The sequence below is a fragment of the Ursus maritimus genome, unplaced genomic scaffold, assembly GCF_017311325.1.
Source record: "Ursus maritimus isolate PB19 unplaced genomic scaffold, ASM1731132v1 scaffold_23, whole genome shotgun sequence".
Taxonomy (NCBI): Eukaryota; Metazoa; Chordata; class Mammalia; order Carnivora; family Ursidae; genus Ursus; species Ursus maritimus.
Genome location: NW_024424786.1, coordinates 38,453,878 through 38,474,409, shown reverse-complemented (window position 1 = coordinate 38,474,409; position 20,532 = coordinate 38,453,878). Strand labels below are relative to the sequence as shown.

The 20,532-nt window shown below is 52.7% G+C and overlaps 1 protein-coding gene across 1 annotated transcript; it reads left to right on the top strand.

The window, feature by feature from the left end:
• Positions 1-486: 486 nt before the first annotated feature.
• Positions 487-17,224, top strand: SLC22A8 (solute carrier family 22 member 8). Its single transcript, XM_008707530.2, is given in 11 exon segments — positions 487-587; positions 589-793; positions 10,445-10,548; positions 11,091-11,245; positions 11,902-12,070; positions 14,086-14,209; positions 14,397-14,512; positions 15,455-15,669; positions 16,363-16,471; positions 16,619-16,822; positions 16,911-17,224. Coding segments are annotated over 11 exon segments (1,602 nt in total). The 3' UTR covers positions 17,011-17,224.
• Positions 17,225-20,532: the final 3,308 nt, after the last annotated feature.

Sequence of the window (20,532 nt, the reverse complement as noted above, 5' to 3'; positions counted from 1 at the left end):
ACCAGGGACCTCTCCACCTCCCCCCCGCCACCATCCGGCCCCTGTTGCCAATGTCCACGACCAGGCTCCTGGGTCCCAGCTGTGCGCCCTGCACCAGCCCATGCACGAGCACATGTGAGCAGCCTCTCGGAGCACACGCAGACTCACGCACTCACACACACGCACACGCCCAAGCTCACACAGCTGCCCCTTACACTCCAGCCTCAAGACACACATCCCAGCAGACACCCCTGTGCACACGCACCTGGACACACACCACACCTAGGGCCCCATGCCTCGCCACGCCTCTGGGTATGTCCTCATGCATCCACGTGTAAATCTGTGGACACACACGCCTGAGCCCCACATCTGTACACGTGTATACACGCACTGTTCCACACACCTGTGCTCGCATGTACCCCTGGCCCAGCACAGAACCCACATGCGTACCTACCTCTCCCTGGCCAGGTGCCTTGCCCGCAGCTCTGGCTCCTCCTGCCCGGCGCCATGGCCTTCTCTGAGCTCATGGACCGAGTGGGCAGCAAGGGCCCCTTCCAGTTCCTGAACATGGTCTTGCTCGGCCTCCCAGTCTTCGGCCTGGCCAACCACGCCGGCCCACCACTGCCGCCCACCCCCCAACGCCTCCACGGGGCCCTGGGTGCTCCCCAAGGGCCCGAATGGGAAGCCTGAGATGTGCCTCCGTTTCATATATCCGCCCAATGCCAGCCTGCCCAACGACACGCAGGGGGCCACCGAGCCGTGCCTGGACGGCTGGGCCTATGACCTCAGCACCACGGACTCCATCGTGACTGAGGTAGGCCCAGAGGCGGCCCTCCGTCCTCCGCCCTCCACACACAACCCCCACCCTGCTGTGCTCAGGGCCAGGTGAACAGGCCTGGCTCTAGGCTCCCTAGGACTAGGACCGGAGGACAGGGCGCTGGGCAGGCAGAGAGGAAGGACCTGGGTGCAGACGCAGACGAACCAGAAAGTTTGGTTTCTTCACGTGTAGAGTGGCCAACATTGGCTGAACACGCAGCCCATTCCATGACAGGCACAGTGCTAAGCTCTGAGGACACAAAAATGCACTGTCCCCAATACCACAGGGTCCGCAGCCCTGTGGGGTAACATCAACGGATGGGAGGACCACAGAAAGAAATGCAAAATTACAACTTTAAAGTACTTAGGGCTGTGACCTTAGACCAGGGCCACTTAGGGCTGGACGTGGGGACCGGAGGGGGTGTGGGGGGGCGTTGGGGGGGCAGGCCCCGAGGAGAGTTCCCTGAAGAAGTGACCCTCGAGCTGAAATGAGAATGTCCTTCGAGAGTTCGCCAGGCAACAAGGAAAAGGAAGGAAATTCCATCCTGTGTTAAGGTCCCAAGATGGGAGGGTGTGTAGAGGAGGGAACCCTGCACAAGGTCGAAGAGTGCCCGAGCAGTTCCCGCAAAACCCCCAGAGTAACTCATGGGTTCACCTGCCATGCGTTCGGCCCTTTACTTACTCCCTGGTTTTTCCACCTGCTGTCTGCCAGGACCGACAGAGGTAAGTCTGACCCTCGACCTCGGATGAACGGACAGACCAGTCAGGAGACCACGGTGGGCAGGGGAGGAGGAGGAGGAGGAGGAGGAATAAGGAACAGGTGTTTGGGGAGGATCTGCAAACCGCCAGGCACATTTTGGTGCTTTGCAGACATTGTGATTCTCACCGCGATATCCTGCCAAATGTGATTTTAGCTCCTCGTACAGATCGTACTGATCAAAAAGACCAAAACTCAGAGAAGGGAAGTGAGGGTCCAATATCACACAGCCGGTCAGCTTTAGAACTGGGATTTAAGTCGAACGCTCGTGAGAGGCACGGAGGGCGATAGCTGTTTATGGCGGTCGAAAGGAGGAAGGAGGGAGCAACCACAGGAGTCTAGGGAGGCTTCCCGGAGGAGGCATGGCGTCTGAGCCGTGAACAGAGAGGCCACTGTTTTCATTCTCCCCTCAGGGACCATGAGCCCCTCACTGCCTCATTAGGAGAGCTGCATTTCCAAGTGTTTACCCTGCGCCAGTCCTGCACTGAGCGTGCTGTGGCTGCGGGCTCTTGCAATCCCAGGCCATGGCATGCGGAGCCTGACCTTTCCCAGCATTACCTATGCTTAGGACCTGGCAGAGGTGGGATTTAAATCCAAGACTCTCTATGTTCCCAGTCTGTATAACTGTTTTTCATGTATTTCATGAATATTTATTTATACATAAAGCGCTTACTACGCACCAGACCCTGTTCTAGGCCCTTTAGAAATATTAACACTTTTAACCTTGCTGACAATCCTGTAAGGTAGTTACTATTATAAGCTCATTTTTCAGACGGGAGGGAAGAACGGAAGCATGGGGGTTAAGGAGATCGTTCAAGTTCACACCATGAGTAAAAGGGCAGATTCAGATCTGAACACAGTCATCTGGCCACAGAGCCATGCTCTGAACTATGACCCTCACTGCTTCTCATAACCCTGGATTCTATGACAGTTGCCTTTTCTCCCCCGTGCCAAGCTCAGTGCCCGAAATGCAGCAAACAAACATTTACTAACAACTACATGCCTCCTACTGAGAACACAGAGTCATAGTCCACGTGCACCCGGCCTGCCCTCCAGGAACCCACCTCTCGTGAGAGACAGAGCCACCCCTGGGGGACCACTGGCAAGGGGGCAACACGCAAGCCTCCTAAGGCAGGGATTTCCAGGTGCTAGAACAGTGCCTGGCCCACAGGAGGCACTCTGTGAAATCAGTATTTGTGGAGTGAATGGATAGGTGCCCTGGGAGCCCAGGGTCGGGACATCTAACCAGCCTGGAGGCGGGCCCAGGAGGGCCAGTTGGAGTCAGCAATGCCACACTGGGTGTGACGAGGGAGAGAGAAAGCGGACAGGCTGTAGTGGGCAAGCAGGTCCCAGGCCAAAGCAACAGCGTGGGGTGCCGAATGCATGGTCACGGGAGCAGGACGAGAACAAAACAGTCAGGACTGCGGGAGACGGGGTAAGGCTGGAAGCGGGAGCCATGGAGCGAGGAGGCCGCCGGACCTGGGGCTGGAGAAGAGGAGGGCTGGCTTGGATGCTAAGGGGAGGGTGTGGCCTCTGTCCCCAGGCAATAGAGAGCCATCGAAGGGTGTTGAGCCAGAGAGCTGTGCGTTCAGATCACCCTCCAGGGAGATGCCTCTGACTACGGGGCGGAGAGTGGCTGGTGGAGAGTTTCTAGTCCAGGGGTAAGGAGACCATCAGCAGGTTGCCACAGGGATCCAGGGAAATGAGGATAAGTGGAAGGGACAATGGGAATAGATACCAGAGTTGAGGGAGTCAGAATCCATGGGACTTGGGGACAGAACGGACACGGAGATGAGGGACAGGGAGGGAGTCAAAGATGCCTCAATACCTATAAAGAAGTTTCCAAATGCATGAGTGACTTGCTGTACACCTGGCCCCTGGGAAATCAGAGAGGAGCGAAAGCCACCATCCATGTCCCCTGAAAACACAGAAGCTAGCCGGAGAGACGACAGTCGTGCAGGGAGGGGTGACGTAACTGTCATCACTACCCCTCACTGTGTGCTTGCCCCGTGCCTGACGGCTCTAAGCACCTGGCCCTTATTAACTCATTCAATCCTCACAACAGCCCTGAGGTTGGCACCTTAATTGTCCCATTTGTACAGATGAGGAAACGAAGGCACAGGTCCCCAGCCCCCTGGCGCACAGGTCCCAGGCGCCTGGCACACAGCACCACCATGTTTCATAAATGGTGGAGCCGGGAATTAAAGCCGGGCAATCAGGCTCCGTAAGACTGCATAACCCCACTCACAATCGGTCCCTCTGACCGTGCACCCTGCACCCCCCGCCCCATTGTTCACTGCTGGCGGTGCTTCCTCCAGGACAGGGAAGGTGTCTCTCCAGCCCATCTTTTCTTTTTTTTTTTTTAAGGCGTATTTTTTTATTTTGAAAGACAGAGAGTTTGATTGGGAGGGGCAAAGGGAGAAGGAGAGAGAATCTCAAGCAGACACTGCACTGAGTGCAGAGACCGGCATGGGGCTCGATCTCATGACACTGAGATCACGACCTGAGCCGAAACCAAGAGTCAGGCGCTGAACCGACGGCACCACCCAGGCGCCCCTCCAACCCATCTTTCTCATCCCTGGGCCAGGTGTACAGTAAGTGCTCAGCTGACGCTGAACAGAGGCCACGTCCCCGTCAGAGGCCGGCAGGGGGACTCAGACCCTGCTGACTGCTGGAAAGGGCTTCCCCTCCAGGGTGCACGCCAAGTTCCAGGGAGCCTGGCCGAGAACAGAGGTTGCAGGTTTTGTACTTGGTCAAGCGTCAATTCACATCTGTGCCAGCCAAGTTCCCAGACACATCCCAGCGGGGATGGGGAGGTAGGGGGTGGCATCTGCATCCCAACAAATGCAGGGGTTCACCAGTCCTCAGGGTGCTGTTCCCTTTTCTCAGGCATGGGTCGGGCCTGGCTCCCTGAACTCTCAGCTGCGAGAATCCACGCAAGGGGTTCCTGCCCAGCCAGGAAAGCGTCCGTGGCCAGAGTCAGCGAGGCGCTGGTTCCCAGCATGGCAATTTTTCCGTGTGCGGCTCCACCTGCTTGGGGTGGGGAAAGCAGGGTTCAGTTTCCCATGGGGCGGGGGTTAAACGGTGGCCAGGCCTTACCTAGAGGTGGGTCTCTGGAGCAGAGGCAGGGTCCAGATGCACCAGCTCTGGGTGCAGAGGGTGGTAATAAAGGTGCGTGGCATCTGGCCACCAGCTCGGTCCAGGTGACCCCAGTTAGTGGAGGCTAGACTCCACCCCCGCCGGTGAACACCGTGTGATCGCGAGCCAGGGTCACGCAACAGAGTTCACAACCTGACTCTGCCCTTCACTAGGAATGTCACAAGACCAGGAGTCTTGGTTTGCTCATCCGTAGAAGGGAGGAAGAGACAAGTGTGCACACGACAGGAGACCCCGCAAGGACCACGTGAGCACAGGGCCCCTGCGAAGTGTCCGCTGTTGTAACTATTACGGCTAACAGACATGTCCTGAGGTTAGAGGGGTTATCCCCACCAGAAGAGTAGGGGGACCCCCAGGTAAAGGGGAATCCGCTGTCACGGCGCTTCCCAGCTCACCCGGGCCCCAAGGCTTTGCCACACTCCACGGTCTTCACCTAGCTGCCCCCTCGTGGAAACGGCAAGCCCGGGTGTGGGTCCCAGCCAGTGAGCTGGGGTGTCAGCCCCCCTCTCCTCTTCAGTCCCCACGTCTGTAGAACAGGATTACAAGGAACTTCCCTCCCGAGGAGGCAGCCCTGGAGAACCAGCCAGTGATGGGAGTGAGCACAGAACAGGGTCCGGCCGGACTGGAAGGAGCCTCCCTCCCCCTCTGATCCCCTAAGCTTTCCTGGCAGAGGCGAACACACATTCCTTTCTCGGAGTTCAGCAGTGATAAGGTCGGAATTTTTCGGAAAGAGCTTTACTAGGACATTAAGAGGAAACAAAGGCCTTTCTTTCAAGTCTGGAAAGTGTGGGGAGCATGGATTGTGGGCTCCGTGTAGCCCGCAGCTCCCACACCCCAGCACCTCAGCCCTGCAGGTGCCCAGCTCAGTCCGAGGGTCCAAGCAGGCTTGCATGCGCAGGCCCGTTCCCCCAAGGCCCCTGCAATTCCTCTCTGGGCCTTGAGCTTTCCTGTCCTGTCTCCAGGGCCCGAAGGGCTGGCCCCATGACGAGAACAAGGACGTGACGACAAGCGCAAACGCAGACAGGAACACACAGCATGATGCCGTTCCGGAATCTAGCGATAGGGTAACTTGACTAAAACTGCAGACCCCATGTGGCCCAGCCTGCGTCAAGGCAAAGCAAAGGAACGTAAACTACACTCTCAACACCTTTGAGACTAATCGAGCCTTCAGCTGTAGGTTTTCTTAACAAGGCCTTCTCAAGCGTTTCGTACAGCTAACCACACAAAAGCATGCCCAAAATGTCTCTAGGTATCTTTCCCTGCCCCCAGAATTCCAGGATGCCTTTAAAAATCTCTCCAGGTCTATTTCCGGTTCCCACATGGCCAGGCTCTCCCATTCCCAGTCACCTTCCAACACCACCTAGCAAGCCCACAGCTACTTCAAACGTGCAGGATCACACAGTGTATCTGTTTCCTAGAATTTCCATAACCAAGTACCACAAACGGGGTGGCTTAAAACAACAGACATCTATTGTCTCACAGTTCTGGAGACTAGAAGTCCAAGATCGAAGTGTAAGGATGCTCTCTCCCAAGGCTCTAGGGAGGAATCCTCTCTTGCCTCTTCCAGTTTCTGGTGGTTGTCTGTGATCCTTGGTGTCCCTTGGCTTAGCCAGGCATCCCTCCAGTCTCTGCCTCCATTGTCCCACAGTGCTCTCCCTATGTGTCTGTATCTTCTCTTCTTACAAGAGCACCAGTCGTACTGAGGGAAGGGCCCAGACCTACCCCAGTATGACCTCATCTTGACTAACTATATCTACCACAATGCTATGTTCAAGTAAGATCACATGCTGAGGTACTAGGGGTTAGGACTTCAATCTATCTTTTTGGGGGACACAATTCAACCCCTAGCAGCTGCACATCCCAGGTCTGAGCCCCCTGGATTTGTGTTGATCCACGGGGCAACCCTGGCCCCAGTGTTATCATCAGCTCTGGTGAGTTTTATTAACCATGAAATCTCTGGGAGCAACTAAGAGTGCCTTTGAAATCAAGATTTTTTTTAAAAGATTTTATTTATTTATTTGACAGAGATAGAGACAGCCAGCGAGAGAGGGAACACAAGCAGGGGGAGTGGGAGAGGAAGAAGCAGGCTCATAGCGGAGGAGCCTGATGTGGGGCTCGATCCCATAACACCGGGATCACGCCCTGAGCCGAAGGCAGATGTCCAACCGCTGTGCCACCCAGGCGCCCCTCAAGATTTTTTAAATATCTAACCACAAAGCACTTCTTCCAAGCTTTAAGACCTCATTTTACCATTCCCTAGTAGACAGTTTGCCATAGAAGTTTTTCCAGTGTGACAGTGAAGTTTTTCCAGTCCTTCTTGCTAACATGTGGTTATAGCTCCTGCGTGTATCGCCTAGACACTCTCCATCCTGACAGGTGCTCATTGTGACAGAGCAACACTGTCCTCCGTGTAGTATCTGGAGTGTGGACCCTATGACCTCTCATTTAGACATCAGCGTATCCACTAAGAACTACTAAGGTTCTCCATTTCTCTGTTCTGTGTGTAGAATGTTCACTCCTTCAATCCCACGAGTATTTACCAAGTACCTATTATGTGCCAGGAACTGTTTTAAGCAATAGAAGTAGACTTGTGAACAAAACAGACTAAACACTATGCCCTCATCAAAATAATAATCTTGAGGGAGGAACAAACACACAAAAAGGAACTGTGTAGTATGTCTCGTGGTTCAAATGCTATGGAGAAAATAAAGTGGGGTGGAGGAATGTAGATTGCTGGGAGTTACAATTTTAAATAGAGTGGTCAAGGAGGTTCTTGTTGAGAAGATAATGTTCGCACAAAGATCTGAAGGAGGCGAAGGAGCAAGCCAAGTGGCTATCTGGGGGAAGAACTTTCCTGGCCAAGAAAACACCGTATGCCAAGACTCTGAGGTGCCTGACATGTTTAGGGAACAGCAAGAAGACCAACTCTAGTGGAGTCCATGGGGGAGATAATAGTAGCAAATGAGAGCAGAGAGGTAACAGGGATAAATCTGGGAGCAGATTCTGCAGGGATTTATGGGCCATTAGAAGAATCTGGCATGTTTTAAAACTTGAGTCAAAGCCCATTTTAGGAATGGTATTTCCTGTACATTGCTCCATTTTCAAGTAGAAACTGGCTTGGGAACCGTTATTCTAATGTGTACCTAACAGCAAGTAGCATGGTAGAAACCAAGACCTGGCAGATCTGGTCTCAGACAGTGGAGAAGGGCAACAGCCTTAAACTAATCCAAATGGGTCTGACATTGACCCTCTCAGGATCCAAGCAGAATGATTCATTCTTGAGGCACTAAGTAACATGGAGGTTGAGGGGGGGATCAAATTTCCATTTGCAATTTCTGGTGGGATGTATCAGGATAGGCTATGCTGCTGTAACAAAAGAGTCAACAATAATTCAATGGCTTGCAGGTCACAGAAGTGGATCTCTTCCTCATGCAATAGTTCTGAGGTGGGAATTTCAGGTTGATGGGTGACTCTGCCCTATAGGGTCATTCAGGGACCCAGACTGACAGCAGCTTTGCCATCTTCAACTCATGGCTTCCCGAGTTGCTCTAGTTGTCACCATTCCCACCAAAAGGAAGGGAGAAGGCATTCAAGTCCAGACCAAGGCTTCTCAATCAAATGAGGTGGAAATAACATTCATTTCTTCCTCTCGCATTGCACTGTCAAGAACAACATGGCCCCCACTCAGCTATGGGTCACCTCGGAAATATGCTGCTTACTGTGGAAGGGGGAGGGGACGTGAATGAATTTAGGTGGACAGTAGGTCTTTACTTTAGATTTTCCTAAAGGAGCTTTTCACAGCATGCCACGAGGTACCAGAAGTCTCTCTAGACATCCTCTGGCATACTCCTCCTCACATCCCCTCACTTCCTCCTTCACCCTTTACCCTCCCATCTTGCCACACACATACTGAGCAGACTCCCTTCTCAGCCAGAAGAACGCACTGGGTTTGCTGGCCATGCTGGGTCACCCAGAGACAGCTGACCTAGAGTCTTCATCTACCCTACACCTCTTGCTTCCAGCAGAGGAAAGTGGAAAGAGCTCCCTGGGATGTATGGTTCTTCCCCCACACTGTTTCACTTCCAAAACATTCTTGTGAGACATTTCTAGTGAATAAAATTCTCCACTTCATTACACAAGTAGTTCAGGACAGATAGACAAAGGGTGCATGTTGGGGATTAGCAGGAGATTAGGCCAGACAGGTAGGCAGGGGCCAGAGCATGAGAGTTTTATAAATCTGTGTTAACAGAGCTTTCTCTTTACCCAAAGGGCAGGAGGAAGCCAGTGAGTGATTTAGGCAAGACAGGAACCTGACCTGAGTGAAGTTTTAGAAAGCCATTCAGGTTAGCAAGGGAAGCACAGATAGGAGGAACTGAAATCGAAGGCTAGGAGACCTGTCTGAAGATCACCACAGTAATCATCAGTGGGTCTCAGTCTCCTTACCTGTAGAATGGGGATAATGATGATTATAGTCATGCCCTAGAATAAGGTTGTCATGGGGACTAAAGAAGTTAAAGCTTGGGAAGCGCTTCCTTACATCAGTGCCTGGTGCATAGGAAGCCCTCCATAAAAATCAGCCTTTATTTTTAACCTTGCACCAAGATAGTAGTGGAAATAGAAGAATCCAGATTCCAGAAATATTCAAAAGTTAGAAACTGGAGGATGAAATGGTGGTGCACTGGAGAAGGATGAGGCAAGGGAAGGGCTCCTAACCACTGAGATTGAGACGCCACAAGGAGTGGGTGACAAATCACGTTGACTCTGAGGTGACCGTGAGACATCATCCAGGTAGAATTTTCAAGAAGGCAGCTGAATCGACTGGTCTCAAGGCCAGAAGAGAGGTTGGGCTGAAGATATGGATTGGAGTCTTCCTCATAAGATAGAAATTGAAGCCATAGGAGCAGGGGACATTTCCTCAGGAAAGTGGATAAAAAGAGAGAAAGATTCAGAAAGAGCCCAGGGGAATCTTTAAGGTATAGAGAGAAAGGAGCCCATGGAGGAAGAGGAGTGGTAAATCTGGTAAATTTGAATACCAGGGGGAGGGAGAGGTCAGCATCAGCAACGTCAAGGCCTGCCAACAGTCAGGGCAGGGAAGGCTACAGAAAGTTCCAGAGGGCTTAGTGAAAAAGACATCACGGGCGGCTTTGGCGAGCCAGTGGAGGGGCAGGTGCGGCCTTGAGCAATGAGCCGGAGATGGGCTAGGGTGACAGCAAGTATAGCTTCTCATTCCAGAGATTCAGCTTTGAAGGGAAGGGAGAAACAAAGTGAATGTGGACCGACGGAGTTTCCAAGAAGGAGAGACCTGAGAGACAAAGACAGAGGATATGGGATGGAGCGAGATGTCAACCATAGACCGGTGTCCCCATGGAGGAGAGGGAGAGACTGAGGCTGCAGGCCAGCCCTGACCTTGCACAGGGCGCAGGCAAGCTCGGAAGGGACGAGGGCAGGAGTTGAGAATAGACCTGGAAGTGACAGTTAAGCAGGCTCTACAAGCCACGCGCACCGGAGAGGAACTGTCATTAATGCACCACGGGTCAGGGACCCAAAGAGCCACAGGCAGACCCAAGGAGACCCGGGCCAGGCTGAATGCAGAACTGGCACTTGGGAGTGGGGTCCAGGCTCGGGAAGTCAGGTGAGGCCGCCGGGAGCGGGCGGGCACTGTGGGGCTCAGGCTGAGCCTGGCTGGGAGGACCGGTCTGGACCGAGACAGGCTAACACGACCTTTTTCCTGTACAGTGGGACTTGGTGTGTGACTCTAACAGACTGAAGGAGGTGGCCCAGTCTGTCTTCATGGCGGGTACACTGATTGGGGGGATCGTGCTGGGAGACCTGTCGGACAGGTGAGACATGGGGGCTCCGGAGGGGAGGCACAACCTATAGAGACATCCCATGTCACTCTGACAATCTATGCATCCCCCTCCCAAGAGGCAAAGAGCTGGGGGTGGGGGGGGGAGGCAGGAAGTACCATCCCTACTCTGTGGCCTTAGGCAAATCCTAATCCCTTTTGGGGCACAGCCTTCTTTCTGCCCCAAAGCCCTCCTCAGACCCTAGGGAAAGCCTCAAGGTTTTTAGACACGGTGTAGTGGCTGTGCGGCCGTGGAGGTGGGGTGCCTGGACTGTTCGGAGGTGGGGAGTCCCTTGACCTCTGCTCAGGCTGCTCAGCTGGGGGTAGAGGCTATCACTCATTAACTTGAACCTCTAACTGCAAACCTGCCAACAAAATAGCAATTACCAGTCTGGCTCTGTCTAAAGAGGGAGTTACATGCCCTGCCTAGCCCTTTGGAAGGTGGAGGGTCTGACCCTTTGCCCCAAGACCTGCAGAGTCACCGTCTCAGTTAGCGCACCATGGCTAACCCAGTCCTTCCTCTCCTCTGAGCTCCAGGTTTGGCCGCAAGCCCATCTTGACCTGCTGTTACCTGCTGCTGGCGGCCAGTGGTACTGGAGCGGCCTTCAGCCCCAGCCTCTCCGTCTACATGGTCTTCCGCTTCCTGAGTGGCTGGAGCATCTCAGGCATTGTCCTGAGCACCTCGATCTTGAGTGAGCCACAGGGGGAAGGGGCAGAGGAACAGGAGTTGGGGGACCCCGGCCTGAAGCCAAGAGCCTGGCTCAGCACAGGATCCCTGGGACCTTGGTCCCATCAGGTGCTGCCCTTCTCAGGATCTCAGAGGTCCCCTCTGAGCATAACCACAACAGTAATCAATACCGAGGACCCCTCCCCCACCCCGGGCCTGACATGATCCCATTCCGTCCACACACACAAGGAGGCGACACTGTTGTCCTCATTTTACAGAGAAGGACACTGAGGCAAAATAAGGGAAGTCATTTGCCTCTGGAGAGACAGTCAAGAGTGTGGGCTTGGGGGAGGTGCCTGGCTGGCTCAGTGGTAGAGCACGTGACTCGATCTCGGGGTTGAGTTTGAGCCCCATGTTGGGTATAGAGATTACTTAAAAATAATTTTTAAAAAAATCTTAAAAAAGAAAAAGAGTGTGGGCTTGGAAGTCAGACAGACCTAAGTTTGAGTCCTACTTTCTTGAGCCTTAGTCACAACATCTGTAAAATGGGGGCAATGAACCCTTAGGACCAGGGTCAGATTAAGTAGCTGATGGGGGGTGGGTAAGAGCTGGTGCCCCTTCATGGGAAGGTGGCCCAGGGCCCAGCACGATCTTAATCTGGTCCTCGGGCTCCTCCTGCAGATGTCGAGTGCGTGTCCATCCAGATGCGGGCCATCATGTCAACTGTACTGGGTTACTGCTATACCTGTGGCCAGTTCATTCTGCCTGGCCTGGCCTATGCCATCCCCCAGTGGCGCTGGCTACAGTTAACCGTGTCCATTCCCTTCTTGGCCTTCTTCCTGTTGTCCTGGTATGTGGTCTTCTCCTCTTCATCTTCCTCCTTACTCCCGCCGGGACCAAACAGGGGGAATCCGTGTCTGACCAGGCTGGCTGAACTCTCTCCCAGGACACCTCTGTCCCAGAGTCGGGAAGGGCATTCCAGGGAGGAGGAATTAATACACAAAGGTGTGCTGCAGGAGCAGGTGTCCGGGGGGCATTCGGTGGAGGAAGGGGCTAAGTTGAGATGCAGGGCACGGGGCCAGGCTGTGGAGAGCACAGAAAGCCAAGGAGCCTCTGCTTCTGGGGAGGGACAAAGAATGCCTCTGAACGTGTCTGCAGTGTGGAAAGACCTGACCAAGCTTCTGTTTGTGACACAAGGACGGACCCAAGTGGGTGGGGATGAGAGAGAGAAGGGACATGACTGTGTGGGCAGGAGGAGCCTCGGGGACAAGTCTGAGAGGCATTTTGAAGGACAAATCCACAGGGTTTGGGGACTTCTAGATTTGAGATACAAAGGAAAAGAAAGCCCAAACCTGGCGACCTGGGAGAATCGACGTGTCTGGGTCAGAGACCCCAAATAGGTCAAGAGCTCACAATCATCACGTCCAACCTAAGGACACATTGAAAACAGGAACTGAATCTCCAAAATGTAGTTTGTTTTTTTGTTTTTTAAGTAGGCTCCATGCTGGACGTGGAGCCCAACACAGAGCTTGAACTCAAGAACCTGGGATCAAGAGCTGAGCTGAGATCAAGAGTCAGACAGAGAGTGACCCTTTACTGAGCACTTACTATGTTCAAGGCCCTGTTCTAGGCATCGACCTAAATAATCCCGATCCTCACGGCATCTCTGTGTGAAGGAGGCATCGCTGTCTCACTTGACAGATGAGGGAACAAGGCTCAGAGAAGTGAAGCTGTCTCCCAGGGTTACACAAAAAGACAGAACTGGGATGGGCCTCCATTTGAAAATGAGAATAGAATCTTCTAGAAGGGGATGGACAATCTTGCAGAAAGAGAGGTGGTCAGAGGTTCCAGGGTAGAGCCAGTGAATGTTCACAGCCTGGGATGGAAGCCGACAAGGAGCAGTGAGTAGGGAGGAAATAAGGGCAGAGGGTCAGCAGGGAACAGTCAAGAGTTCAGGCCCCTTCCCCTGGGATTTAGGACAAGCCTCACCCAGTCTTAGCCTCAAGATTTTCCTCAGCAAATGAAGATAATAATACCCATCACCCAGGGTCCTGAGTGCCTGCTCCACAGGAAGACTCACTGATTGGGAGCCACTGTTACTAATCTCGGGGAGGGGAGGATGGAGTTCAAGCCCTGGGTCCCTGTGGAGGCACAGCCACAGCTGACCCCCCCCACCCCCGCAGAGAGAACTTTTAAAAATATCATTCATTTCTCCCCGCACCTCCTCCTCCTCTGTTCCTCTTTGCCTAGTGACGCTCAGGGTCTGCTCAGGGCAAACCAAGCCCAAAAGTACAGCTGGAGGTGGGGAAAGGGAGGTCAGCTCCCCACTCGCCAATCCCAGGACCTCATGCTGCAACCCTACTACAGCAGAATTGGTCCTCTGCCTCAAACCCATCCCCAAGGCCATAACCCTAACCTGAGCCACCTTCTCAAGCGGCCCCAGGACTACAGGCCTGCCCCTTCTTCATCCTGGGGTGCAGTCCAAGGAAGGCTGGGGGAATGAATGTACAGGATCGTCCAGCTGTCTGGCCTTGAACATGCCGTCCCTTCCCCAGGATCCACCTGCCTTGGACTAGGCCCAAGGCTCCTAGCTAAGGAAGACACCCAACGATAACAAGTAGCTCAGGTAGGGGGCAGAGGAAAGGCTCTTCTGGAAGGGGAAGAAGAGAATGCTAGAATTTGTGCTGGCTGCAGGCAGTCCAGGTGCAAAGCTTGGCCAAGTTCAAATTTCACGAAATCTGCAGTAAAACAGCTCAGGTTTCTGGACCTCCTACCCCTGGGCCCTGTTGATATTGATGTTCTTCCGGCCCCTCCAAAAAGGTTCTGGCATGGGTGGAGTCACTGTGACTTGGTTCTGGCACCCAGGTGGATACCAGAGTCTGTACGCTGGATGGTCGTATCTGGAAAATTCTCAAAAGCCCTGAAAATACTCCGGCAGATGGCTGCCCTCAATGGCAAGAAGGAAGAAGGAGAAAAACTCAGTGTGGAGGTAGGAGCCGAGAGGGATTATAGTCTGGAGCAGGAACCCTCCTCTTGCCTCTGTTTCCCTGCTCACAAGCCAACATCACATCCAATGCCCCAAGCAAAGTCCCCTAGAGATGCCTGCACCTCCCTCCTTCCTTCCTCCTGCCCACCAGCTGATCACTAATGGCACCCCCCCCTTCCTCTGCCCCAAGGATCTCAAAATCAGTATGCAGAAGGAGATCTCCTTGGCCAAGGCCAAGTACAGCATAGCTGACCTGTTCCGGACACCCAACATGCGCCGTGTGACCTTCTGTCTTTCTATGGCCTGGTAACCCACCACCCCTTGCTGCCCACATCCTAGCACCTCTGCCAAACAGGGGTGATGAACAAGGCTTCTGGCAGGTTCTCCTAAAGAGAAGGCCTAGGGCACTTGCAAGAAGAGTCAAGAGATCCCCTCCCTGGGCTGCCCCAACCCAGCCCCAACCCTGGAAATAAATCTCCTGTGTCCCTGCCACACACCTAGTTCTGGCCATCAGGGTCTGCTTCCTTGTCAGGTCACACCCATCCCACCCACAGGCAAATGCTCCAAACCCCTTCGCAGCTCACAGCTCACATCCCTGCCATGGCAGTGTCCCCATTCTATGCCTCTTCATCACTTCCCCCACTGGTCCAGCTCTGCCCTCTGGGACCCCACAGAGCGAGGCTGGCCCTCAGGGCTTGAAGACAGAAAGCATGCTTCTCCAAGTCTTCTCTTCTGTCTGACATTCTACAGCTCCTGCAAAGCCCTTTCTGTGACCTGGTTCTGAGACCCTTCTTTATCCGTACATGAATAGGGTCCAATACGTCCAGGGACTTCAAAAGGGATCCCATGATTCTGAGAGGGAAAGGGGAGGCATCTGACCTAGGGGCACAACTTGACTCTCACCTCTCCCATTCTAGATGTTAAACTATTACCCAACCAAGAGGGATCATTTACTACTTCCTTTGGTCTCCCAGAGTCCCGCCAGTTCTGATATTCTCTGGAGTCAATTATGTGGCTTCTTTGCCACCCTAGACCATGCCCGTGTCAGACATAACCAATCCATCCCAGCACTGAGCCCAGACACAACCTCAGAGAGCTCAAAACAGCTCTCCAGCAGCCCCTACCGATTAGCCGCAGTTGGGATAAGAAATGAAACTATTGGGTCATCATCCCGATGACCCAATGACCAGTTTGGGGAGAGACCCCAGTCTGGCTGCAGGTGCCAATCAATCACTCCCCTCCCCTCAGGTTTTCCACTGGTTTTGGCTACTACAGCCTGGCCATGAGTGTGGAAGAATTTGGAGTGAACCTCTATATCCTCCAGCTCATCTTTGGTGGGATCGACATCCCCGCCAAGTTCATCACCATCCTCTCCATAAACCATCTGGGCCGACACATCACCCAGGCCAGTACTCTCCTCCTGGCAGGGGGGTTCATCCTGGCTCTCATCTTTGTGCCCCCAGGTGAGCAGCCAGGGCCAAGCCAGAACCCTCTGGAAGAGGCCCAGCATGTCTGTGGGCATCACAGGCTGCCACAGGCTGGGAAGTGGGGTGCCTAGGACCCCAATTCTGAGGCTCTGCTCCTAATTCTCTGTGTTACCTTGAGCTGGTCCCTGCGCTTTCTGGGGCTTATCTAGAAAATGACTCAGTTGGGCTGGATGATATCAAAGCTCTTTTCCAGATCTGACTCAGGCTGGGCAAAGTATGGTGGTGTCTGACCAGTGTGAAGGATTGCTCAGGAACTGGGCATGGCCTGGTAACATCGCTACAGAAGACAAGCTGGCATGGGAAAACCACAGAACTCAGTGCTTGGGGAAGACCCCACAACCTACGCCCACCACGACCCTGGAAAAGCCACTTTTATGTGGATGTTTGTGTGTTGATACACCCATATCCTTCCAAAAGAACTTGAGCTATTTTAGGACAAGCATATATACAACAAAATATGGGAGTAGGGAATCAGAGCCAGGGAGAAACGCAAATGCAGCAGGACAGCCTGCAAAGCACTAGAAATAGCAGAGGGACTATTACTCAGCTTTAAATTTAGATCTGAGCTTTCCAGCAGCCAAAGCAAAAAGGGAGACAAAGTCCACTGAGAAGGGAGAACACTCAGGTGCTCCTGAGCCCAAGGCCCATCGCATTTTCTTCCCGGTGCAGACTTGCCGACCCTGAGGACAGTCCTGGCTGTGTTTGGGAAGGGCTGCCTGTCCGGCTCCTTCAGCTGCCTCTTCCTCTACGTGACCGAGCTGTACCCCACAGTCATCCGGTAGGTGCTGGGCTTGGGACTGGCCCAGCCAAAGGATACGGGGTCAGGTGGGATTGTGGCGTCCTCCTGCCCCGGCCCAGGGGGTCCCAGAGCTATCCTTTGAGAACTGCGCACAGGCTGCCAATCTCTGCTCTGGACTCTCCCAAGGCAAACAGGTATGGGCATAAGCAACATGTGGACCCGTGTAGGAAGCATGATGGCTCCGCTGGTGAAAATCACAGGGGAGTTGCAGCCCTTCATCCCCAATGCTATATTTGGGACCGTCACCCTCCTTGGAGGCAGTGCCGCCTACTTCCTGCCTGAGACCCTCAATCAGCCCTTGCCAGAGACTATCGAAGACATAGAAACGTGGTCAGTCCCTTGCCTCTGGTCCCAGGGGAACTCCTCATTGGGGAAGCAGGTCCAGACCCGGGGCTTTTCCTGAGATCTCTCTCCCTAGGTCCTGCTGGGCAAAGAAACCAAAGCAGGAACCAGAAGCGGAAAAAGCATCCCTGAGGATCCCTCTGCAGCCTTGTGGACCAGGCCTGGACCCCAGCTGAGGGCAACGAAATTTCCCTGCCCTCCAGAAAGGAATCCTAGCCAATTCTTCGCCTGCCTCTGGGCTCTGAGGGCACCTTGGGGGGCCCTGAGCTGGTCTATGCTCCAGCCCAAAGGTTTGGCCACAGGCCTTCCCATGCCCTACCCTTGTCCTCATCCTCCCTCAGCCCAGGCCTTGCCATTCTCCTGTCCGGCCCTCCCCCACTTGCCACCTTCCCCCATTATTCCAGCCCCCTTCCCCTGAGGTCCCCTCAGGCCCCCTGGCTCAACCGTAAACAAAGACGGCTTCCCTTTCTTGCTCCCCACCTCTTTCTTCGATGGGAGGGTTCAATAAATGGCAATGAACTCAAGCCACACTGCTCAGGAATGGTGGTGGCATGGAGAAGGGGCTAGGCCACCACGTGGACATGTGTGTTGCATGCAGGGATAGGCACATGGATGCGTAAAGGCTGGGCTGATGGGAACCTGTGTGCACACGTGTGAGTGCTCAGAGCTACATATACACCAAGGCTGCAACAACAACATGCCACAGACAGACCACTTAAACGACAAACGTGTCTTCCTCCCAGTTCTGGACGCTGGGAAGTTCAAGATCAAGGTGCTATCAGACTCAGTCCCTGGTGGGAGCCCTCTTCCTGTCTTGCAGACGGCCACCTTCTCATTGTGTCCTCACTTAAGACGGAGAGTGCAAGAAAAGCAAGGTTTCTGCTGTCTCTTCTTCTGAGGACACTAATCCCACCATGATGCCCCACCCTTATGACCTCATCTAGCCCAGTTACCCTCCAAAGGCCCCACCTCCAATTACCATCACACTGGAGGTTAGAGCATCAACATAGAAATTTGGGCAAGGCCGCAATACAGTCCATAGCAAGTCCTGTGCTTGGAAATACCCTGTGTGCATGTAGCGTGCGTGTGAGCAGAGGACGAGACAAGCCCACTGCAGACAGAAGCCTGCGCTCCTCCAGGCCCGATCCGATCCACCTGCTTGCCCCAGGTCTCTGATCCACGTTCCAGGCCCATGCCGCCAGACAGCTCTGTGTCCTATTCAAGTGAGAAAACCACAGCCATAGCCAAAGGCCGCCAAAGTCACCCCATGTTCCCTGAGTTCCCTCCAATCCCAGCAGAAAGTCAGTCCTCCCACTGGGGGTCTGCATCCAGCCCCTCTAGAAGGCAGCCTTCGGACATCTTCCCCCTCAGTTCTCCTCCACCCATTCGCTCTCTCCTGGCTCACTTCTCATCACCAGTCAGATAAGCTCCCACCTCTCCTATCTTAACAAAAACCAACCAAACCAACCAGCCCTCCTTGGAGCCATATCTCCCTGCAGGGGCCACACTATCTCGAAATTTCTCCCCTTTGCAACTAAACTTTATAAAGGAGCTGGGTGCCTCCCTGGCTTGTACCTTCTAACCTCGTACATCTTCAAACTGCACTCTGGCTCTCTCCCCCTTTCCCCGAGACAGCTGTCGCATATGGCACTCAGCACCCCCAGCGCTGAACCCACAGGTCATTTTCATCCCGCCTGCTACTTGGCCCCTCAGCAGACTCGGGTTCTATTGGCCACGCCCTCCTTCCCTAGTTTCTGAGATGCCAGGGACATGCAGCTCCCTCCCACACTGTGGCTGCTTCTTCAGAGTCTCCTGGAGGGTTTCCTGTAAATGCTACAAAATGCAGCTTTGCCCGTCCTGCTCCCACCCCTTCCTCAAAGGTCAACATGCCCAGAACCTGCCAACTGAACAGTTACATGACCTCCACCTCTGGTCATGACCGACTGGACCAGAGGGCCCTCCTGATCCAAATCGTGTTCATCATGTGTTCCCTCCTGGGCTGGGGATCTGAGTCACAGAGGTGCTAGTCCATGCCATGGTCCTTGTCCTGGGAAGACAAGTTAGCATGAGGATGGGCTGGCCCAGATGCAGGAGGGTCAGAGAAAGCCAGTTGCAGAGAAAGAACAAAGCAAAGTGCACAGAGAAACAGAGAACCAAAGACACGGGGGGCCCAGATAAAGAGACTCGGTGAGAATTTCACACTGATTCTTAATGGATTCCAGGTCCCAGGTCCCTGGATATACTTTCTGGCCCTGAGCTCGAGAAAATATCCTGAATTCTCGAATAGCTTTTGTTTTGTTTAAGCTAAACTCAAGGGTTTCCAAACCAAACAATTCCAAAAGTAGCTCCTCTCCGTCTATCGTCTCCTAAACACTGATGTTCCCCAGAGTTCTTTCCTAAGACCCCTTCCTCAAATATTCTTTACCATCACTGTCTGGTGGAAATGTAATGCAAGCCACTTATGGAATTTAAAATTCCTAGTAGCTAGTTCTTAAAAAGAGGTAAAATTAATTTTAAGCGTGTATATATGGTAATATATTTTATTTTATATTTATTTAACCCAAAGTATCCATATATTACCATTTCACAAGTAATCAACATAAAAATTATTGATAAAGATATTTTACAGCCTTTACTGTAACCTCTTTGACATCGGCCACAGCAACTTTTTTCATGACACATCTCCAAAGGCAAGAGAAACAAAAGAAAAAATGAACTTGTAGGACTTCATCAAGATAAAAAGCTTCTGCACAGCAAAGGAAACAGTCAAAAAAAACTAAGAGGCAGCCCACAGAATGGGAGAAGATATTTGCAAATGACACTACAGGTAAAAGACTGGTATCCAAGATCTATAAAGAACTTCTCAAACTCAATACACGAGAAACAAATAATCAAATCAAAAAATGGGCAGAAGATATGAACAGACACTTTTCCAATGAAGACATACAAATGGCAACAGACACATGAAAAATGTTCAAAATTATTAGCCATCAGGGAAATTCAAATCAAAACCACAGTGAGATACCACCTTACACCAGTTAGAATGGCAAAAATGGACAAGGCAAGAAACAACAAATGTTGGAGAGGATGTGGAGAAAGAGGAACCCTCTGGGAATGCAAGTTGGTAGAGCCACTTTGGAAAACAGTATGGAGGTCCCTTAAAAAGTTAAAAATAGAGCTACCCTATGACCCAGCAATTGCACTACCAGGTATTTACCCCAAAGATAGAGATGTAGTGAAGAGAAGGGCCATATGCACCCCAATGTTCATAGCAGCATTGTCCACAATAGCTAAATTGTAGAAGGAGCCAAGATGTCCTTCAACAGATGAATGGATAAAGAAGATGTGGTCCATATATACAATGGAATATTACTCAGCCATCAGAAATGATTACCCAACATTTGCAGCAACACGGACGGGACTGGAGGAGATTATGCTAAGTGAAATAACTCAAGCAGAGAAAGCCAATTATCATATGGTTTCACTCATTTATGGAACATAAATAGCAGGGAGATCAGTAGGAGAAGGAAGGGAAGAATGAAGGGGGGGTAAACAGAAGACGGAATGAACCACGAGAGAGTATGGACTCTGGGAAACAAACTGAGGGCTTCAGAGGGGAGGGGGTAGGGGGATGGGATAGACCAGTGATGGGTATTAAGAAGGGCACGTATTGCATGGTGCACTGGGTGTTATACGCA